The 15,463-nt window shown below is 49.0% G+C and overlaps 3 protein-coding genes across 14 annotated transcripts; 2 read left to right on the top strand and 1 right to left on the bottom strand.

The window, feature by feature from the left end:
- Positions 1-43: 43 nt before the first annotated feature.
- NDUFA2 (NADH:ubiquinone oxidoreductase subunit A2) lies at positions 44-2,661 on the top strand. Its single transcript, XM_037801705.1, has 3 exons — positions 44-236; positions 365-471; positions 2,456-2,661. Exons 1-3 carry the CDS (start codon positions 136-138, stop codon positions 2,545-2,547), a joined length of 300 nt encoding a protein of 99 aa, XP_037657633.1. The 5' UTR covers positions 44-135; the 3' UTR covers positions 2,548-2,661.
- A 47-nt stretch (positions 2,662-2,708) lies between these two features.
- TMCO6 (transmembrane and coiled-coil domains 6) lies at positions 2,709-8,463 on the bottom strand. Of its 11 annotated transcripts, none has more exons than XR_005211418.1 (12): positions 7,861-8,460; positions 7,614-7,726; positions 5,992-6,107; positions 5,714-5,897; positions 5,357-5,461; positions 5,118-5,203; positions 4,773-4,889; positions 4,440-4,551; positions 4,145-4,331; positions 3,905-3,999; positions 3,381-3,537; positions 2,709-3,132 (listed from the first exon to the last, which is right to left on the bottom strand). XR_005211418.1 is itself a non-coding variant. In XM_037801696.1 (12 exons), the coding sequence occupies exons 1-12, from the start codon at positions 7,943-7,945 to the stop codon at positions 3,036-3,038; spliced, it is 1,359 nt and encodes a 452-aa protein (XP_037657624.1). In that variant the 5' UTR covers positions 7,946-8,463; the 3' UTR covers positions 2,715-3,035. The 11 variants fall into 11 exon arrangements, 7 of the variants coding, with proteins under 7 accessions (XP_037657624.1, XP_037657625.1, XP_037657622.1 ...); XM_037801696.1 differs by having other exon boundaries at positions 2,715-3,132; positions 3,381-3,565; positions 4,145-4,208; positions 7,861-8,463; XM_037801692.1 differs by having other exon boundaries at positions 2,717-3,132; positions 3,381-3,511.
- Positions 8,464-10,890: 2,427 nt separating this feature from the next.
- On the top strand, positions 10,891-13,273 carry LOC119508173 (monocyte differentiation antigen CD14-like). 2 transcript variants are annotated; one of them, XM_037801699.1, is made up of 3 exons: positions 10,891-11,357; positions 11,445-12,401; positions 12,790-13,273. In XM_037801699.1, exons 1-3 carry the CDS (start codon positions 11,355-11,357, stop codon positions 12,955-12,957), a joined length of 1,128 nt encoding a protein of 375 aa, XP_037657627.1. In that variant the 5' UTR covers positions 10,891-11,354; the 3' UTR covers positions 12,958-13,273. The 2 variants fall into 2 exon arrangements, with proteins under 2 accessions (XP_037657627.1, XP_037657628.1); XM_037801700.1 differs by having other exon boundaries at positions 10,905-11,357; positions 11,445-12,932.
- The last annotated feature ends 2,190 nt before the right edge of the window (positions 13,274-15,463 follow it).

Genomic DNA, 15,463 nt, shown 5'->3' with positions numbered 1-15,463 from the left:
TGCTCTTATGTCATTGGCTAAACTTGCCCCGCCTTCTACGTCAACCAACACACGCGAACGCTAGAGAGTGCGCGATTGGCTGGTCAGGAGAACCTGACCGGTGGTCGGCCATCGGGGGCTTCAGTACGAAAAAAGATGGCGGCACCTACGGCAATTCGGACGGTCGGGGCAAAACTGGGCTTGCGTGAGATTCGCATTCACTTATGCCAGCGTTCGCCCGGAAGTCAGGGCGTCAGGTGAGGCGAGGCATGGTGAGGTGGGCGGGTTTTGGGGCGCCGGGGTCACGACCTCGACCTCGGGAGTGTTTGGAGAAGAGCCCACCTCCACCCCCATACCACTCTCTGTGATGTCTCTCGCCCTACAGGGACTTCATCGAAAAACGCTACGTGGAGCTAAAGAAGGCGAACCCCGACCTGCCCATTCTAATCCGCGAGTGCTCGGATGTACAGCCTAAGCTCTGGGCCCGCTACGGTGAGAGCGGGACGCCGGAGATCTGGGACTCGGGTTGGGTAACAAGAATTCGGGAATAAACCGCCCACGGTCTCGCAGAAACCCGTGGAGAGACCAGAACTCGGGTGTGGGCCTTACTGTTGACGTTGCTGCCCATGAAGAAAACTATATTTGCAAGGTTATCAGTTGCGTTCTATCCTGGGCAGCATATATGTGGGAGGTGGGCGGGGTCTTGCATAGGGACCAGGGGCTGTCGGGGTTTTTAGTTCAAAGCAAGCTTCAGATAGGGGAGAAGAGATACTGATCAATTCCAAGTTAGCGTAGACCGTTCCAAATTACAAGTGGACAGTGCCGATCTAATAAAAACGTAAAATATTGGTTCTGTGTTGAGCAGTTAATGCTAGGCCCTGTGCTGTTTTCCTCCCTAATCTCATTTAGTCTTCACTAATCATATGAGGGGTGGATTCTTTTTTATTCTCATTGTAGAAATTACAAAACTGAGTAAAAAATTTGAAGGAGAATACCTAAGGTTATGCCGCTAAGGCATAAGAGTCTTTTGCATTTTGTATAAGGTACAAAGAGCCTTTATATTTGCTTCCCCTTTCTAGAATGCACCTCTCTCACGTCCAGGGCTGACTGTTTTTACTCAAGTTTGACCTTATATAGCCACCTCCTCAAAAAGGCATTGCTTGACCAATTATCTAACATTGCCCACTACCCCTTTTTATCAAATCACCCCGTATTTATTGCAATTTGATATTATTTCTATCTTGTTTGTTGCTGTATCCCTCCCACATAATGCAGTGCCTGGCACATAGTACGTCCCTTATACATGTCTATTTGCTGAATAATAGGATTTTAATCACAGCTTCCAATTGCACCCTGCACTGGACCAGACCCAGGACTGTTGTGGATAGGGGTAGTCATACCTAAGGCAGATTAGTTCAGCTAACACAGGATACCTGCAGTGTATCATGCACTATTAGGTATCTTGGAGGAGGCAAAAAGGCTCTCCTTCTAAAAGCCAGTGGACTAGAGGAAGAGACACACATAAGTAACTTTAATGTATTATGCTAGATGGACTACTGGAGTCCAGAGAACAGGCACTCAGGCAAAGCTAGTTCCCAGCAATGCTCTGCTCAGTGGTTGGTAATAAATGCATACAGTATCCCTGCAGACTCCCTGAAATGCCTGCTTTCCCACTATGGCCACTGAGAATCAGCCAAAATTCCAGTGGAACCTGGGCTTCCTAAATTTGTTTTTAGAACCACTGGTTAAGTTCTTGGCATACTGAATCCACCTTGACCATATATATATATATATATATATATATATATTTTTTTTTTTTTTTTTAAACCTTTAGCATGTATGGGTACTTCATTCCCTTTTTAAATTTTTTTTATTTCCACATTTTACCATATTCTATACCCACCAAGCAGCAACTCCTCCTTCCTCCCTAAATGTATTCCTTGGTAACTTCTAATCTACTTTTTGTCTCTACAAATTTGCCTTTTCTACTTATTTTTATAAGTGAAGTCATACAGTATATGACCACATGTGCCTTGCTTATTTCACTCAGCATGTCTTCAAGGTTCATCTGTGTTGCAGTGTATCTCAGAATTTCATTCATTCTTAAGCTTACAGTCAAATAACATTCCATATGTATGTACCGAACTTTGTCTATCCATTCATCTTTGATGGACACTTGAATTGTTTCCCCCTTTTGGCTACTGTGAACAGTGCTGCTAAGTTGATGTACAAGTATCTGAGGCCTGTTTTTTATTTCTTTGGGTATTTGCCTAGGAGAATTGGCAGGTCGTATGGTAATTCTATATTTGACTTTTTGTGGAACTGCCATACTGTTTTCCACAGTGCCTGCACCGTTTTACATTCCTCTCATCATGACTCTCTACTACCCTTCCTAAAAAGAACAATGACCTTTTATTATACTTTGGTGGTACCCAGAATGCAGAGCAGATATTTAGTCATCTTTCTCTCTCCACAGCATTTGGTCAAGAGAATAATGTCTCCTTGAACAACTTTGGTGCTGATCAGGTAGCCAGAGCTGTGGAAAACGTACTAAGTGGCAAAGCTTGAAGCCTCCACTGAGGGTTGAGAGCAACAGCCCCTGAGCCAGGGCTCTGCTGGACTGAGTACAATGTGGAAAAATGTTTTCTCCTGTTCTCTATAAAGCTTGTGCTGTAAAATGCTCTCAGTATGTCCCTTTCCTCACTCTACCCATTTTTGCCCAACATTGAGGCAATAAGCAGTTTAATAAAAAAAAAAAAAACTTTATTCTTCCAAAGCCAACAGCTGCTGAAGCAAGAAAAGGAGATTCCAGGACCTCAGAAAAAGTAGGCCACACTGAGTTCCCTCTAGTCCTCCTGCCTGGAAAGTGCTGGGTGAAAAAGCAAGAGCTGGGATCCAAAGGTCTTGGTTTAGGCTTAGGATGGGAGCAGAGAGCATGAAACGTATGGTTCTGAACCCGCAAAAGGGGCTCCACTGGCTCCTAAGAGGAAATGGGGCAAGGAAGCTGGGGTGGGTGGTGTTAAGTGACATCGAGAAACCCAGTCACTCATGAAGAACTATCTCCTGGAGAGCACGCACACGATCCTGGAGCTGGGCTGCCTCACGCTTCTCCAGGGCCTGTAGCCCTGATTGCTGCAGGAAGGCCTGGGCAGCCTGGGGACAGGGAACAAAAGGATTCATCATCTGGGTCCTTGTGCCCTAAGACTCAATTCCCACAGCTATCCTGTAATGCCAGAACACCAGTTAGCCCACCTCTTCTAGCAAGAGGGTATACTACCAACAAGAGGATGATGGTTCTGACCTAGAACCCACAAAGGCCAGCCAGGTCCAAAGAAGTAACTATAGTTAGAACTAGAAAGGAAAGGGGACATGGTGAGTTCAGAGCATGGGGTATTGCGAACCTGGGCAGAAAACACACCTCTGGCCGATACAGGAACAGCAGCTGCAGCAGCTCCAAACTCTGGTCCACTACTTCAATATCAGAGAAGGCCAGTATGTCCAGCAAGGAGTGGAGCAGGGGCCCCGGCCAGAGCTGCTGACAATAAGCAGGACCCTTCTCTGCAACGTTGCACAGAACTGTGAGCACCTGCAGATACATACATATCCACAGTCCCCACAAAGGATGAAAGCTAAAGATTATTTAATAGCTAAACTACACAGGAGTGCTAACCACATGCCAGGCACTGTGCAAAACACTTATATGCATGTAATAATCTCTGAGGTAGGCTTACTACCCCCAATTATAAATGAAGAAACTGAAGCTTAAGGTGGAGTAAACCACCATCTAGGGACTCGCACCTAGTGTTGTCTCACCCTAAAGCCATAGCATATCACGGGCCAGTTCTCAGCTAAGAGCACTTCTGAGGGCAAGGGCCTGCTCCTAGTGTTTACAGTTTGGCCACAAGGTCTTGAACTCAATACCTACCAATACACCCACGACATTAGATACTGGCAACAGCTGTAAGAGAGGCTCAATCAGATCCAGGGAGAGCAAGGAAGTACAGAAACTAGGACTGTTTGCTGGAAGGGAAAATGTCAGGCTGAAGTCCCTCAAACGAACCTAAATTTACCCCCTCCCCATCCTACCCACCTCAACTCAAGCTATGAGGAAATATCCCCAACTCAGTCTAAAGGTCCAGGCCTGGGCAGGGATTATGGTGCATACCAGTGAGGTTGTTAAGAAGCCAGAGGCCTTCAGGAAGCAGGCTGGACTGTTTACGGAGGAAGAACTGTAATAGGATAAATAAAGCTGCCACAACACGCTCATCTCCAAACTGCATTTGCCCTCCCACATCTTCTGCCGCTGCCTCTGTTAGCAGGTTGCTGAGACCCCGAAGCACAGGGCATGCCAGCTGCAAAGACAAGGGTCAGGTATAAGCAGGAAGGGGCTACTTGCACACCAGAGGAGGGACACAGTGTGAAGAAAGATCCCCAGACTCTGACCTGTCCTCTTCACCTACCAACTCTAGTCCTGCATCCTCAGTTCTCTGGACAGCCCCAGCCAAGTCCAAAAGCAGCAGCTCCAGAGTGGACAAGGCCCCATGGGTGATGAGCAGGACATTGTTGACCTGGCTGAGGTGAAAGGAAGCAAGCAGTTACCACCCAGTGAATCCTACCTAAAAGGTGGGAGATAGCCTAGGTTTGCAGGTTCTCCTGAGCTCCAAAAAGAGAGTTCCACAGAGGAAAGAAAACTCACCACAGCTGTTCCAGAAACTGTTATTCGAAATCCCAAATGCCCATGGAAGGGAGTCCCAGAGAACGTCTGGGAAACTTTCCCAACTGGTCTGTGTTACCTGCAGATGATGTAGTGAAGGCACCAGGCAAACTCCACAGCAACCCCAGGGCTCAACTTTGGGCCAGGTTGCAAAAGTTGCAGCATGTGCTGGGGGAGAGTGGAGCCCAAGACAGAGCTGTTGACGGAAACAAGGCTGTGAGTAGGAACCACAGAAGGCAAGATGCCAGTTGCTTTTCTCAGACCCTGAAAGGTGGAAAGTATCCAAGCCCAAAGGCCTTCCCACCAGATACATAGAGTCAAGGTACATAATGGCTTTGGAAACCAGGCTCAAGCTGACATCCAGGGGCCACCCTACCAAGTGGATCACCCCCTCCTTCATATCTAAGGACACAATTTCACTTACGGAATGATCTTCTCTGGCGCTTCTCTAGCCTGCAGAAGCTGGGAAAGGGCATATCCAAGGGCTTCCAGCACAGCCATATGGGGGGACTAGAAGTAGACAGGGTAGAGCTCTGACTCTTAAAGCTGGGCCAAAAGGTCTCTTGGCACAGGTCAGAGGCTGGAGCTATTTAACCAAAACATGTGGAATGTGGGAAGGAGTGAGGGGAGGGTTCTGCAGAGAGAGAAAGAAGGCAGACGCACCTGGATACAGGCAGCCAAGGCTGGGATAATGCCCTGTGGCAGGAGCTGCCTTCTCACAGCCTCGCTCTCCACGATCAGGTTACCCAGTGTATACAAACACAGCTCCTGAGAGCAAGGCAACAAAAGCACTGGGTTTGGCCCATCTTATACCAGGTTGGGGGTAAGGATGAAGGGGGTGAAAAGAGGCTGGTCCTTGAGGCTCTGGCTAAAGAGTGCAGGGAGATGAAGGGTATATGCCTGGCTATGGGCAGCAGAGAAAACAGATTTTCTTCTTCCCCCTAACTGCCAGCTCAAACTGGACCCAAAAGCACCCAGTTTTTAATCCAAGCCAACAGCAAGGTAGAAGACAAGGCTTACTATGAAGTCTGAGCTGTGTCCGGAGAGGTAGGTGAGTAGGTAGGAAGTGGCTGGCAGGCAGGCCTCAGCCACCGCAGGTTGCTCAGAATGAGAGAGCTCATGCAAGCACCGAGCTGCCTCAAGTTGCAGCAGGGCTTGGTTACTGGTCAGGAGTCCAACCAGGGTCCGCATGCTGCCTTCCAGCCTACATGAGTACCAAAGGCAGCTCAGCCTGTGGCCTGTCCCCTCTTGTCCATCCCTCAGAGCCCCAGCCACCCACTCACATCACCCACACTGACCGGATGAAGGTCTGCTGAGTCTCAGGGTGCTGCAAGCCTCGACGAAGGCTGACCAGAGCCTTCTCTCTCTCCTTTTCCTCTGTCCCCCGCTGGGCTAGCTGCAGGAACTGCTGGATCTGGAGCCCAGGGTAGGGTGAGGGCACACAATGGCCAGGAAGCAAATCCTGAGTCCCAGCCTGCCCACTTCACCTGTGAACCTTCCAATATTGTAGCACCACCCCCACAAATGTCATTCACACTAATGTGGCTCATAGCATCAACCTTGCAGAGTGGACAGAGGAGAGAATTAGAACTGGGTTCTAATATCAGCCCTGCCACTCACTCTACAAAGGATCTGAACCTGTTTCTTCACCTGAAAAATGAGAATAACATCTACCCTGCCTTCTACTTCGGGGTTATTTCAAGAGTAACAGTTAAACCTCTAAGCCTGGCCTCACCTACATCTCCAGCCATTTTCCTCCATGCAATCTACACTCCAAAACCTAGAATAAAATGACTTATTTTTCAATGCTTCCAAACTTTTATATACATGCTATTTCTTCTGACCAGGATACCCTCAGATTCCCACCTCCTTCAGATTTTAGCTCCAGCTTCTGGGAAGTTTGCACTGGTTTTCTGACAGCGTGTCATGCTTCCTTCCACTACAACAGGTATCACTTCTCAGCTGTGAGCACTTCAAAAAAAAAATGGACTCTTATCTTTTCATCTTTGTGTAACTCAGTGACTAACAGTATCTTGGTGTAAAGTAGGCACACTATGAATAAATGGAATAACCTAGGTGTAAGTGCTCTGTAACAATATATATAAACAGACAATACAGACACAGGGATGCCCAATGCTTGTTGAATGACTAAATATGAACTAAAACCAATTCTTCCATTCACTTATTTGATAAATACTGGGTATTTACTATATGCCAGATACTACACAGAAACTGGGTTTTCAAATGATAACAAATAAAATAGGGTCTAGGTCTCTTAGATGTAAAGTCTAGTTAGGGAGTCAGCAAAAACAAGCAAAGAATTAGATAACGTGATTAATATTCTGCAAGTAACAGGCTGCCAAGAGAGAATAGAATATAAGGGATCCCTTTAGATGCAGTTAAGTGGAAAGGACTTGAGACAGGAAAGAGCCTGGTATGTTGTTCCAGGAACTGAAAAGAGGCCAGTGTGTCTGAGATGAGTAAGTGATAAGGTTGGAGGTGGTAGAGGTTAGCTCACGCTGAACTTTGCAGGTCATAGGAAGGATACTGGTCTTTATGTGTGTTTTTAAAAGACCTGTCTGACTGATGCGTGGAGAAAGAACTGGAGGGTGGCAACACAGATGCGGGGGACCTGTCAGGAGGCTGATGTAACTGAAGAGAAGGCAGTGGCAGCCGCGATGGCGAAGCATGCAAGGACTCCAGACCTCTTTAGAAAATAAAACGGTTAGGACTTCAAGTGGGATGACGGGCAGGAAGTGTCGAGGATGATTCCTTGGTTTCTGGATTGGCTCACTGGGTGGAGGAAGGTGGTGTGTTGACCGCGTTCAAGTCTGGGGGCGGATCTCGAGTACTCGTGGGAGAGAAAGCTAGTGCCACGGTTTGGCGCCAGCGGGCATGAACCACGCCGCGCTCCGCTCACCTCAGCCTCCCCAAGGATTGTGGCCACACCTCCCCCGCCGGTTTCCTCCAGGGCGTCTTCCCTCAGCAGCCTCTTGCTGACCAGCTGCTGCTCCCTCCGCGCCTTCCGCAGTGCTGGGGACAAAGGAGCCGGCTGAGCGTGAGAAGTGCGCCCAGGACCCAAGACCCCCAGCTCGGACCCAGCGTCCTCCTCATCAGATTTCCGACCGCTGTTTCCCCATCCTCCCGCGGTCCTTCGCCTTCAGCACCTGCCTCCCGCTCCCGGCGGCGACGCCGTAGCTCCTCCACCCCGCAGCCCGCGGGCCTGAGGCGGCCCTGCCGACGGTTCCACATGACGGAGCGGGAGGAAATCCACAGGGTGGAAGGAACGGCGGGCGCAGGACCCAGGGCCTGAAAACCGGGGCAGAGCGCGCAGCCGCAGCGCGAGGCGGGGCGGGGCCAGGACCGAAAGAGGGTGGGGCGGAGTGGAGTGGCGGGGCGGCACCTTGGGCAGAGCGCGGAGCGAAGAAGGCGAGGTCTGCGGTTTCTCAATCCCACCCCATCCACTGAGTTTCGGATTGGATTTCCTCCTATCCAGTTATCCTCAATTAATAACCCAATTCCGACCTGGGCCGCCGCAGACCTACCTTTTCAACCTCCTCTCAGCAAACACAACCTCCTCGTCCCCAACACACCCTAGACAAATATTCTAAACAATCCAGAACTCTAGGTAGTGCCGACCTGCGATTTCACCAGCTCTCCTGAGGAGCGCTAAGGCTGAATTCGCAGTACCTCTGGAATGTTCCTAACAACCAATATTATCCCCATTTGCAGATGAGGAAAATGAGACAAATGTAATTATTTCACTGCCCTGCATAAAAGTGAGTTTCCATTATATTTAGGAGAAAATAATTTCTTTCACCAAATGGTGAGTGCCACTACTCTACTAGGAATAGTGAATACAAAACCATGTTCCTCACTCTCAAAATCCGAATTACGGCCAACAAGCCCTGCATGGTTTAATCCCTGCATACCTCTCCAGTCTCTACTGGCACAGCACCTCACTTTACTCATCTCTCCTGGGATCTTCTCTTTGTTCCTTAAACAAGCCCTGCTCTTTTCCTCCTGGGGCTTTTGCACAGACTGTTCCATCTGCTTGGAGTCCTATCCCAGCTTTCTTCCCACACTCTTCCCTCAAGATATCAATTCCAATGTCACCTACTCAGAACCCTTTTGACCAGTGCCCCTGTTATGAGAGTGTATAGCACGATGTACTTCTTCAAAACCCTTTCACAGTTGTTGACAAGTTTTAGGGTAATTGCCTAATGTTTATCTTCTCCCTTCCTCCTCTCTCATAGGGTTCTGGTGGCACTTAAGAATTTTTATTGGATTCTGGTGGCACTTCTGGTGGCACTTAAGAATTTTTATTGGATGCCTCTAATTTTTGGAAAGTTATTAATTATAAAGAGGTACAAGTAAAAACAAATTGAGGAAAGAGACTTGTTCTTCAGACCAATTTCCTTCTCTTGAATCGAATTCTACCTCTTGGAATCAATCAATGAAGTCTGCAATCTCTTCCACAAAACAGCCAGTTAAATATCTGTGGACCATCATCCTGTCCTCCACATCTTCTCTGCAAAACCAGCAGCCACCCATTCCCTAGAGAGCCATTTATTGAGCACCTGCTGTAAAACATGCTCTGGGCTGGGGTTGGGGCATGGGGCTTGTCCCCTTCCCATATGACAAGGTAGCTTCTAAAACCTACATATGCTCCCAGTGGGGAAAGGAAGTCCCCAAAGCAAAAGCTAGGTTCTTCCTGGATTGTCTGCTCAGACAATCTCTACCCAAGCTGTCTTTCTGCCTTCATCTGCCTGGCAACACTACTAACCCTGTAAAAACCAGTCCCAAGTCCTGTCTTCTACAGGACTGGCTGTTCCTACCTCCAGAGCCCCCAAAGCACTTGGTTTCTCTTCTGTTAGAGTCCTCTACACTCTGGACTGTAGCCAGGTTGGGTGTTTCCTCCCTAACTAATGAGAGAACTTGAGGGGCTATGTGGTGGTCATTTCTGCATACTAAGGCTTGGTACCAGGCGTGGCATTTTGGAGATAGATGAAAGACATTTGTTGACGCAAAACATGAGTTGAGGATCTTGGCAGAACAATCATTGCCCCTCTAGCTTGATCCTCCCCTCCCCTTCCCAAGAGGGCCTGATCTAGGGTGATGGGCTTTGGTGAAGAGCTAGACCTTCATGGCCAGAGTCCTCTGGATGTAGTGGCACTGAGGAAGAACAACAGTCAGCACTATCATCAAGAAATGTGGCTCTGGATGGTGGTGCTGGTAGCATATTACAAATGTAATTAACATTTCTCAATGTGTACTTGAAAGTGTTTAAAATGGGAAATGTTTTGTTGTATATGTTACCATAATAAAATTAAAAATAAAAATAAGTGTGGCTCTCCCAAGGACTTTACTCACCAACAGGCACTATTATTATCTCCATTTTACAAAGGCGAGCCCAGAAATCCAAGGCCCAGAAACTTGCTCAAGTCTCAAAACCTCAGTGTTAGAGATGGGATTCCAAGCCTGGCTGTCTGACTGCAGGACCAGTACATTTAATGCCAAGGTAAACTTACCCACCCCCACCCCCGCCCCAGGATGTCACAGTGCCCTGAACTGGCTTGGAATCAGGACATGCCCAACAGACACACGGGTTGGAGGCAGATGTGCAGCTGCTCCTGGAATAAAGGGGAAGTGAGATTCAAAAGATTTTCATGCAGCTCTTTCCCTACAAGTCTAGGGGTCCATCCCGTGAGGGCTGTTTGCGAAAGCATAGCCCCTACTTCCATCCTGTGGGACACTTACTTTTATGCTTTGGTAAACAGGCAAATTAATCCTCATTCAACATAGGTCCAGCCCTTTCCTTCATAGGACACAGGGATTGTGATGGGGAGAGGGGCAGAGAGTCAGGCAGCAAAGTACAAGTGGGAAAATAGTTATATTCAGCTTTCCGATTTCAGAAAATGGAGACTGTAAACAATGAGATGACTTGGCCAAAGTGTCTATTAAACATTTCTTCTAGAAAGATCTTTCTTAGACAAAGAAACAATTAGGGAAATTAAAAAAAAAAAAAAAGGAACAGGAGTTGTTTTTTGGACCAACTTCCTTCTCTTGAACCGATACTACCCCTTCGAATCAGCAGATGAAGTTTGCAACCACTTCTACAAAATAGCCAGTTAGGTATCTAAGGATATTTAGGGAATTGCAACTGGACGACCAGAGGCTAATGGTAATCCAGATTAGGGAGAAGTCACAGGCAACCCTACCCCTGCTGAGATTGCTGAAGACAGGGCCAGAAGGTCAGAGATCTAGCTTCCTGAGGCACAAGGATCATGGATTCCCCACACCCACGGGAGGAAGCCTGGGGCGCCTGTCATTCAGTGCTGCCTTGGGTGGAGTACCCTCGATGCCCGGAGGACCCTTCCTGTCACCGCCCCACTCCATGCAGCATCCTTCATTGCAAAATTGCCCAGAAGGGAAGTGAGGGAGGTTGGTGGGAGGAAGAGACGTGGGGAGAGGACTAGGGTTCGTCAGAGAAGGAAAGAGAGTGACAAACCAAGGTTATATAAACTCGCAGAGGCCGCGAAAGAGTTGGGAACCACCCGCGCGCGGAGCCTGGAAGCCAGGGCTCCAGGCTACATAGCAAAGAAGCCGCAAACTTCCTTGAGCTTTCAGCTGGTGCGGGGGCTCTGCAGACCTATCGGCCATGGTGAGTGTACCTCCTGGGGCAAATCCGGTGGGCGCCTGGAAACCCTGGAATGGGCTCTGGCCGCCCTGATCTCTTCTCTCCCCACAGAAGCGCGCGCCTTGCCTGCTGCTGCTGCTGACCGTGGTGCCGCTACTGCGAGCCTCGGAGGACACGCCAGAGCCCTGCGAGCTGGACGATGAAGATTACCGCTGTGCCTGCAACTTCACGGATCCGGAGCCCGATTGGGCCAGCGGTTTACAGTGTATGGTTGCCCTTGAGGTGGAGCTCCGTGCCGGTGGCCGCAGCTTGGAGAAGCTTCTAGAGCGCGCCGACATGAACCCACAGCATTACGCTGACGTAGTCAAGGGTCTGCGCTTACGGAGGCTCACTGTCGGCGCTGCCCGGGTTCCTGCCCGGCTCCTGTTCGCCGTCCTGCGTGCGCTCGGTTATTCCCGCCTTAAAGAACTGACGCTCGAGGACCTAGAGGTAACTGGCTCGTCGCCGCCGCCGCTTCTGGAAGCCACCGGGCCTGCACTCTCCACCCTCCGCCTCCGCAATGTGTCGTGGGCGACCGGGGGTGCCTGGCTCGCTGAGCTGCAGCAGTGGCTCAAGCCTGGCCTCAAGATACTGAGCATTGCGCAAGCACAGTCGCTGGCCATTTCCTGCGAACAGCTCCGCGCCTTCCCGGCACTCACCACCCTAGACCTGTCGGACAACCCTGGACTGGGCGAGCGCGGGCTGACCGCCACCCTCTGTCCGCACAAGTTCCCGGTCCTCCAGGAACTCGCGCTGCGCAACTCGGGGATGGAGACGCCTACCGGCGTGTGCACCGCGCTGGCGGCGGCCGCTGTGCAACCCCACCGCCTAGACCTCAGCCGCAACGCGCTGCGCGCCACCGCACACCCCGGCGCACCCCGGTGCACCTGGCCCAGCAAGCTGAGCTCTCTCAACCTGTCCTTCGCTGGGCTGGAGCAGCTGCCTAAGGGACTGCCGGCCAAGCTTAGCGTGCTGGATCTCAGCTGCAACAGGCTGAACAGGGCGCCACGGCCAGACGAGCTGCCCGAGGTGGGAAACCTGACACTGTTCGGGAATCCCTTTTTGGACCCTGGAGCCCCTAAACCCCACGAGGACCTTCTAAACTCCGGCGTGACCCGAATCTGTGCGCATTCGCCCCTGGCCGTAGGAATTCTGGCGCTTCTCCAAAGGGTCCGGAGCTTAGCTTAAGACCAGGCAAGAAGAGTGAATGAGTTAGGTTGCCCTGACTTAGGGAGAGGCCTGTCAGGACATCTCGGCCAACCAATCCTCTGTCCCACTGTAGTAAAATCTTAAGCAGTGTGCCCGTGTCGTTCATTCAACAGATTCTGCTGATGTCTGCTATGTGCTGGGCACAGTATGGGGGGAAGGGCGAGGGGGAATTCATCATACTTAGACGTCCTTCATCCTAACTTCCTAGGTGCCTTACCCCTCTTCATCAAAGAAAGAACTTCAGGATCAGAAGGGGCAGGGGAACGGTCTTTTGGCTAAGGCTGGCAGAGGGGAAGACAATACTTCTAGAATGTGTGCGTATTGGACCTTTCTAAGCAGATTACTGACACCTGGTTTCAGGATGTTTAAAAGGTAAGCATGTCCTGGAAGGTACAGAATGTTTCCTCTGGTGCTTTACCCAGAACCGTCTGCTGCCATTCACCTGGACTCATTGCAAAGGCATTTGCTCTCTCTGCTTTCTTTTTCTCTCACTCACTGTCTTCCCCACCAACAGAAGAGTAGCTGTGCCACCTGTCCTGTATGAGCACTGAGTTTCATAAATTTGGGGTTCTTTTCCTGTGTGTAATCCCCTCTGCACTCACAGATACGTCTGGCTCTCCCTGGGTCACCTCATGGGGAAATTGCAGCTGATGATGCAAGCTGCTTTGTAATTAAACAGTCTTGTCTCTGAACCAGAGGTCTTGTGATTCTGTTGGTAGATACGTGTATAACTGTGTCAGGCTGTCTCTTTGACTTGCAAGAAAGGTCATGTCTCAGACCCTTCACAGCTGGGCCCAGAGGCTCAGAGACCCAGGAAGGCTGTCATGAGGTGCTGTTCTTTCTGGGAGTCCCTTTTTATTCATTTCATTGAGGAGGCAACCACACCCAACAGAGAGCTGGACACTTGCCTCCCAGGGACATGGGAGAGGATGGGAGGAGGCATGTAAGCACAGCCCTGCTTTCTGCCTCCCTCCCCCATCCTGGGCTGCACAAGTGGAGATGGGGAAAGTATAGAGGGCAACCAGATCACAGACTCAAAGAATATCAGAAGACAGTTCATCTAATTTCCAACCTGAGCCAAGAAACCCCACTATAGTATCCCTAAATGGTTGTCATCTAGTATGGTGGGACATTTCTAGTTATCAGAGAATTAACCACCTTCAGGCTGCTTCTTTAATTCATAAAACAGTTATAGAAACCCTGCTCCCTGGCAGGCCATGTTTTAGAAGCCTGGTATATAAAGATGAATCAGAAACACCCTTGTCCTCAGGGAACTCTCAATCCAGTAACAGAGAAAAACACATAAAAGACAGTCATGATTCATTGGGAAGGATCAATTCTGTGTGAGAAGGGGAGTCCTCAGAAGGCTTTACAGAAGAGGAGACATTTAATCTGGGTGTTGAGAGATAAATATAAGCTCCCCAGGAAAGACATCCCAAAGTGCATAGCATGTTCAAAGGCTCAGAAACCTGAAAGTAAGTGGTTTATTAGAACTGGAGATTGTGGTGAGAGAAGGCTAGAGACATTCATTCATTCAAGTGCCTATTATGTGCTAGGCACTCTGCTAAGCCCTGGGAATGTAATAGTAAGCAAAGGAGAATAAGTTCCTGCTCTTACAGAGTTCATATTCTAGTTAGAGGGTGGGGGTGGGGATGGGGGAGAGGAAGACAACAAACATGTAATATAATGGGATATATCTTATGTCAGATTGTGATAGATGCTCTGAAGTAAAGAAAGCAAGGAGAGGGGCCAGATGGTGTTGAGGAGGGATACATTATATAGTATGGGCAGGAAAGCCTCTCTGATAAGGGATCTGAAGAGACACCTGACTCCACTGAGAAAGAGAGCTTGCGGAGATCTGGGGAATAGCATTTCAGGCAGAGAGAACAGCATGTGCAAAGATTCTGAGATCTTTGGGATATAGAGGAAGAGTAAGGAGGACAGTATGGCTGCATAAGCATAAGAAAGGGGGCAAAAATGGTAGGAGATAAGGTCAGAGAGGTAGTAGGGTCCAGATCACCTAGAGTCTTGTAAAGCAATGCTACTCAAAGTGTGGGCCAGGACAAAAGTCAGTCTGCAGGTGTTTATTGCTGCACTATGTCAAGATAAGTACAAAAGTCGAGAAAATGTGTTTAGAAACTTTTATGATAATTTCACACTACAGCAACTTTTTCTTTGTGCTTTACAAAAGTATTACCTACAGTGGATTGGAATTTTAGAAAAGAAACTGGTCTTTGCCATGGTGGGTTTGAGAAGCACTCAAAATATACAGCACAATAAGGACATTAGCTCTTGCTCAGAATGAGATTGAAAGTCGTCTTTCTTCTGAGCAGAGGAGATAGATAAGCAGGGACATGTCATGAAAGGACTTGGAGGCCATCCTGCAGGAAATGATGACCCAATAATGGGTTTTAAGTGGACAATTGATGGAACTGGGGGTGCATTTGAAAAAGCCTACCAGTGGCCATGTGAAGGATGGATTAATGGATACCAAGGAACCACTGAAGAGGTTATTGGATGAGTCAAGGTGAGTCAGGACAAGGACCTGAACAAGTCAACAATAGCTATGGGATGGAAGGTAGATTAATTCCAAGAGCTCTTAAGAAGGCAGGACTGACAGGTCCCAGGATGACTGAATATGGGGGACAAAGACATAGAGTGACCCCGGATTTCTGACACAGGTGATGATAGTGCATTTCATGGGGATAAAAACACAAAGGAAAAGAATATTGGAGCAGGGTGCACTTAAGAGTTTGAAGTACCTCATGGACCCCCAGATGGAGAAATTCAGTAGGCAGCTGGCCATGAGGGCCTAGAGCTGAGGAGATGGAGTTGAGCTGGGTACAGAAATTTGGGAGCTGTCAGTGTAAAGATGGTTATAA

The sequence above is a fragment of the Choloepus didactylus genome, chromosome 13 (assembly GCF_015220235.1).
Source record: "Choloepus didactylus isolate mChoDid1 chromosome 13, mChoDid1.pri, whole genome shotgun sequence".
Taxonomy (NCBI): Eukaryota; Metazoa; Chordata; class Mammalia; order Pilosa; family Megalonychidae; genus Choloepus; species Choloepus didactylus.
This window is presented reverse-complemented; position numbering and strand designations above follow the sequence as displayed.

What these genes read in the sequence shown, in the direction of transcription:
- NDUFA2 (XM_037801705.1), top strand. Translation starts at nt 136, where the DNA reads ATGGCGGCACCTACGGCAATTCGGACGGTCGGGGCAAAACTGGGCTTG. An exon ending in CCCGGAAGTCAGGGCGTCAG is followed by an intron (nt 237 to 364) that starts GTGAGGCGAGGC and finishes CTCGCCCTACAG; the next exon opens with GGACTTCATCGAAAAACGCT. An exon ending in TAAGCTCTGGGCCCGCTACG is followed by an intron (nt 472 to 2,455) that starts GTGAGAGCGGGA and finishes CTCTCTCCACAG; the next exon opens with CATTTGGTCAAGAGAATAAT.
- TMCO6 (XM_037801690.1), bottom strand. Translation starts at nt 7,945, where the DNA reads ATGTGGAACCGTCGGCAGGGCCGCCTCAGGCCCGCGGGCTGCGGGGTG. An exon ending in ACTCAGCAGACCTTCATCCG is followed by an intron (nt 5,898 to 5,991) that starts GTCAGTGTGGGT and finishes GTACTCATGTAG; the next exon opens with GCTGGAAGGCAGCATGCGGA. An exon ending in AGGATGCAGGACTAGAGTTG is followed by an intron (nt 4,332 to 4,439) that starts GTAGGTGAAGAG and finishes TTGTCTTTGCAG; the next exon opens with CTGGCATGCCCTGTGCTTCG.
- LOC119508173 (XM_037801699.1), top strand. An exon ending in GGCCAGACGAGCTGCCCGAG is followed by an intron (nt 12,402 to 12,789) that starts GTGGGAAACCTG and finishes CTAACTTCCTAG; the next exon opens with GTGCCTTACCCCTCTTCATC.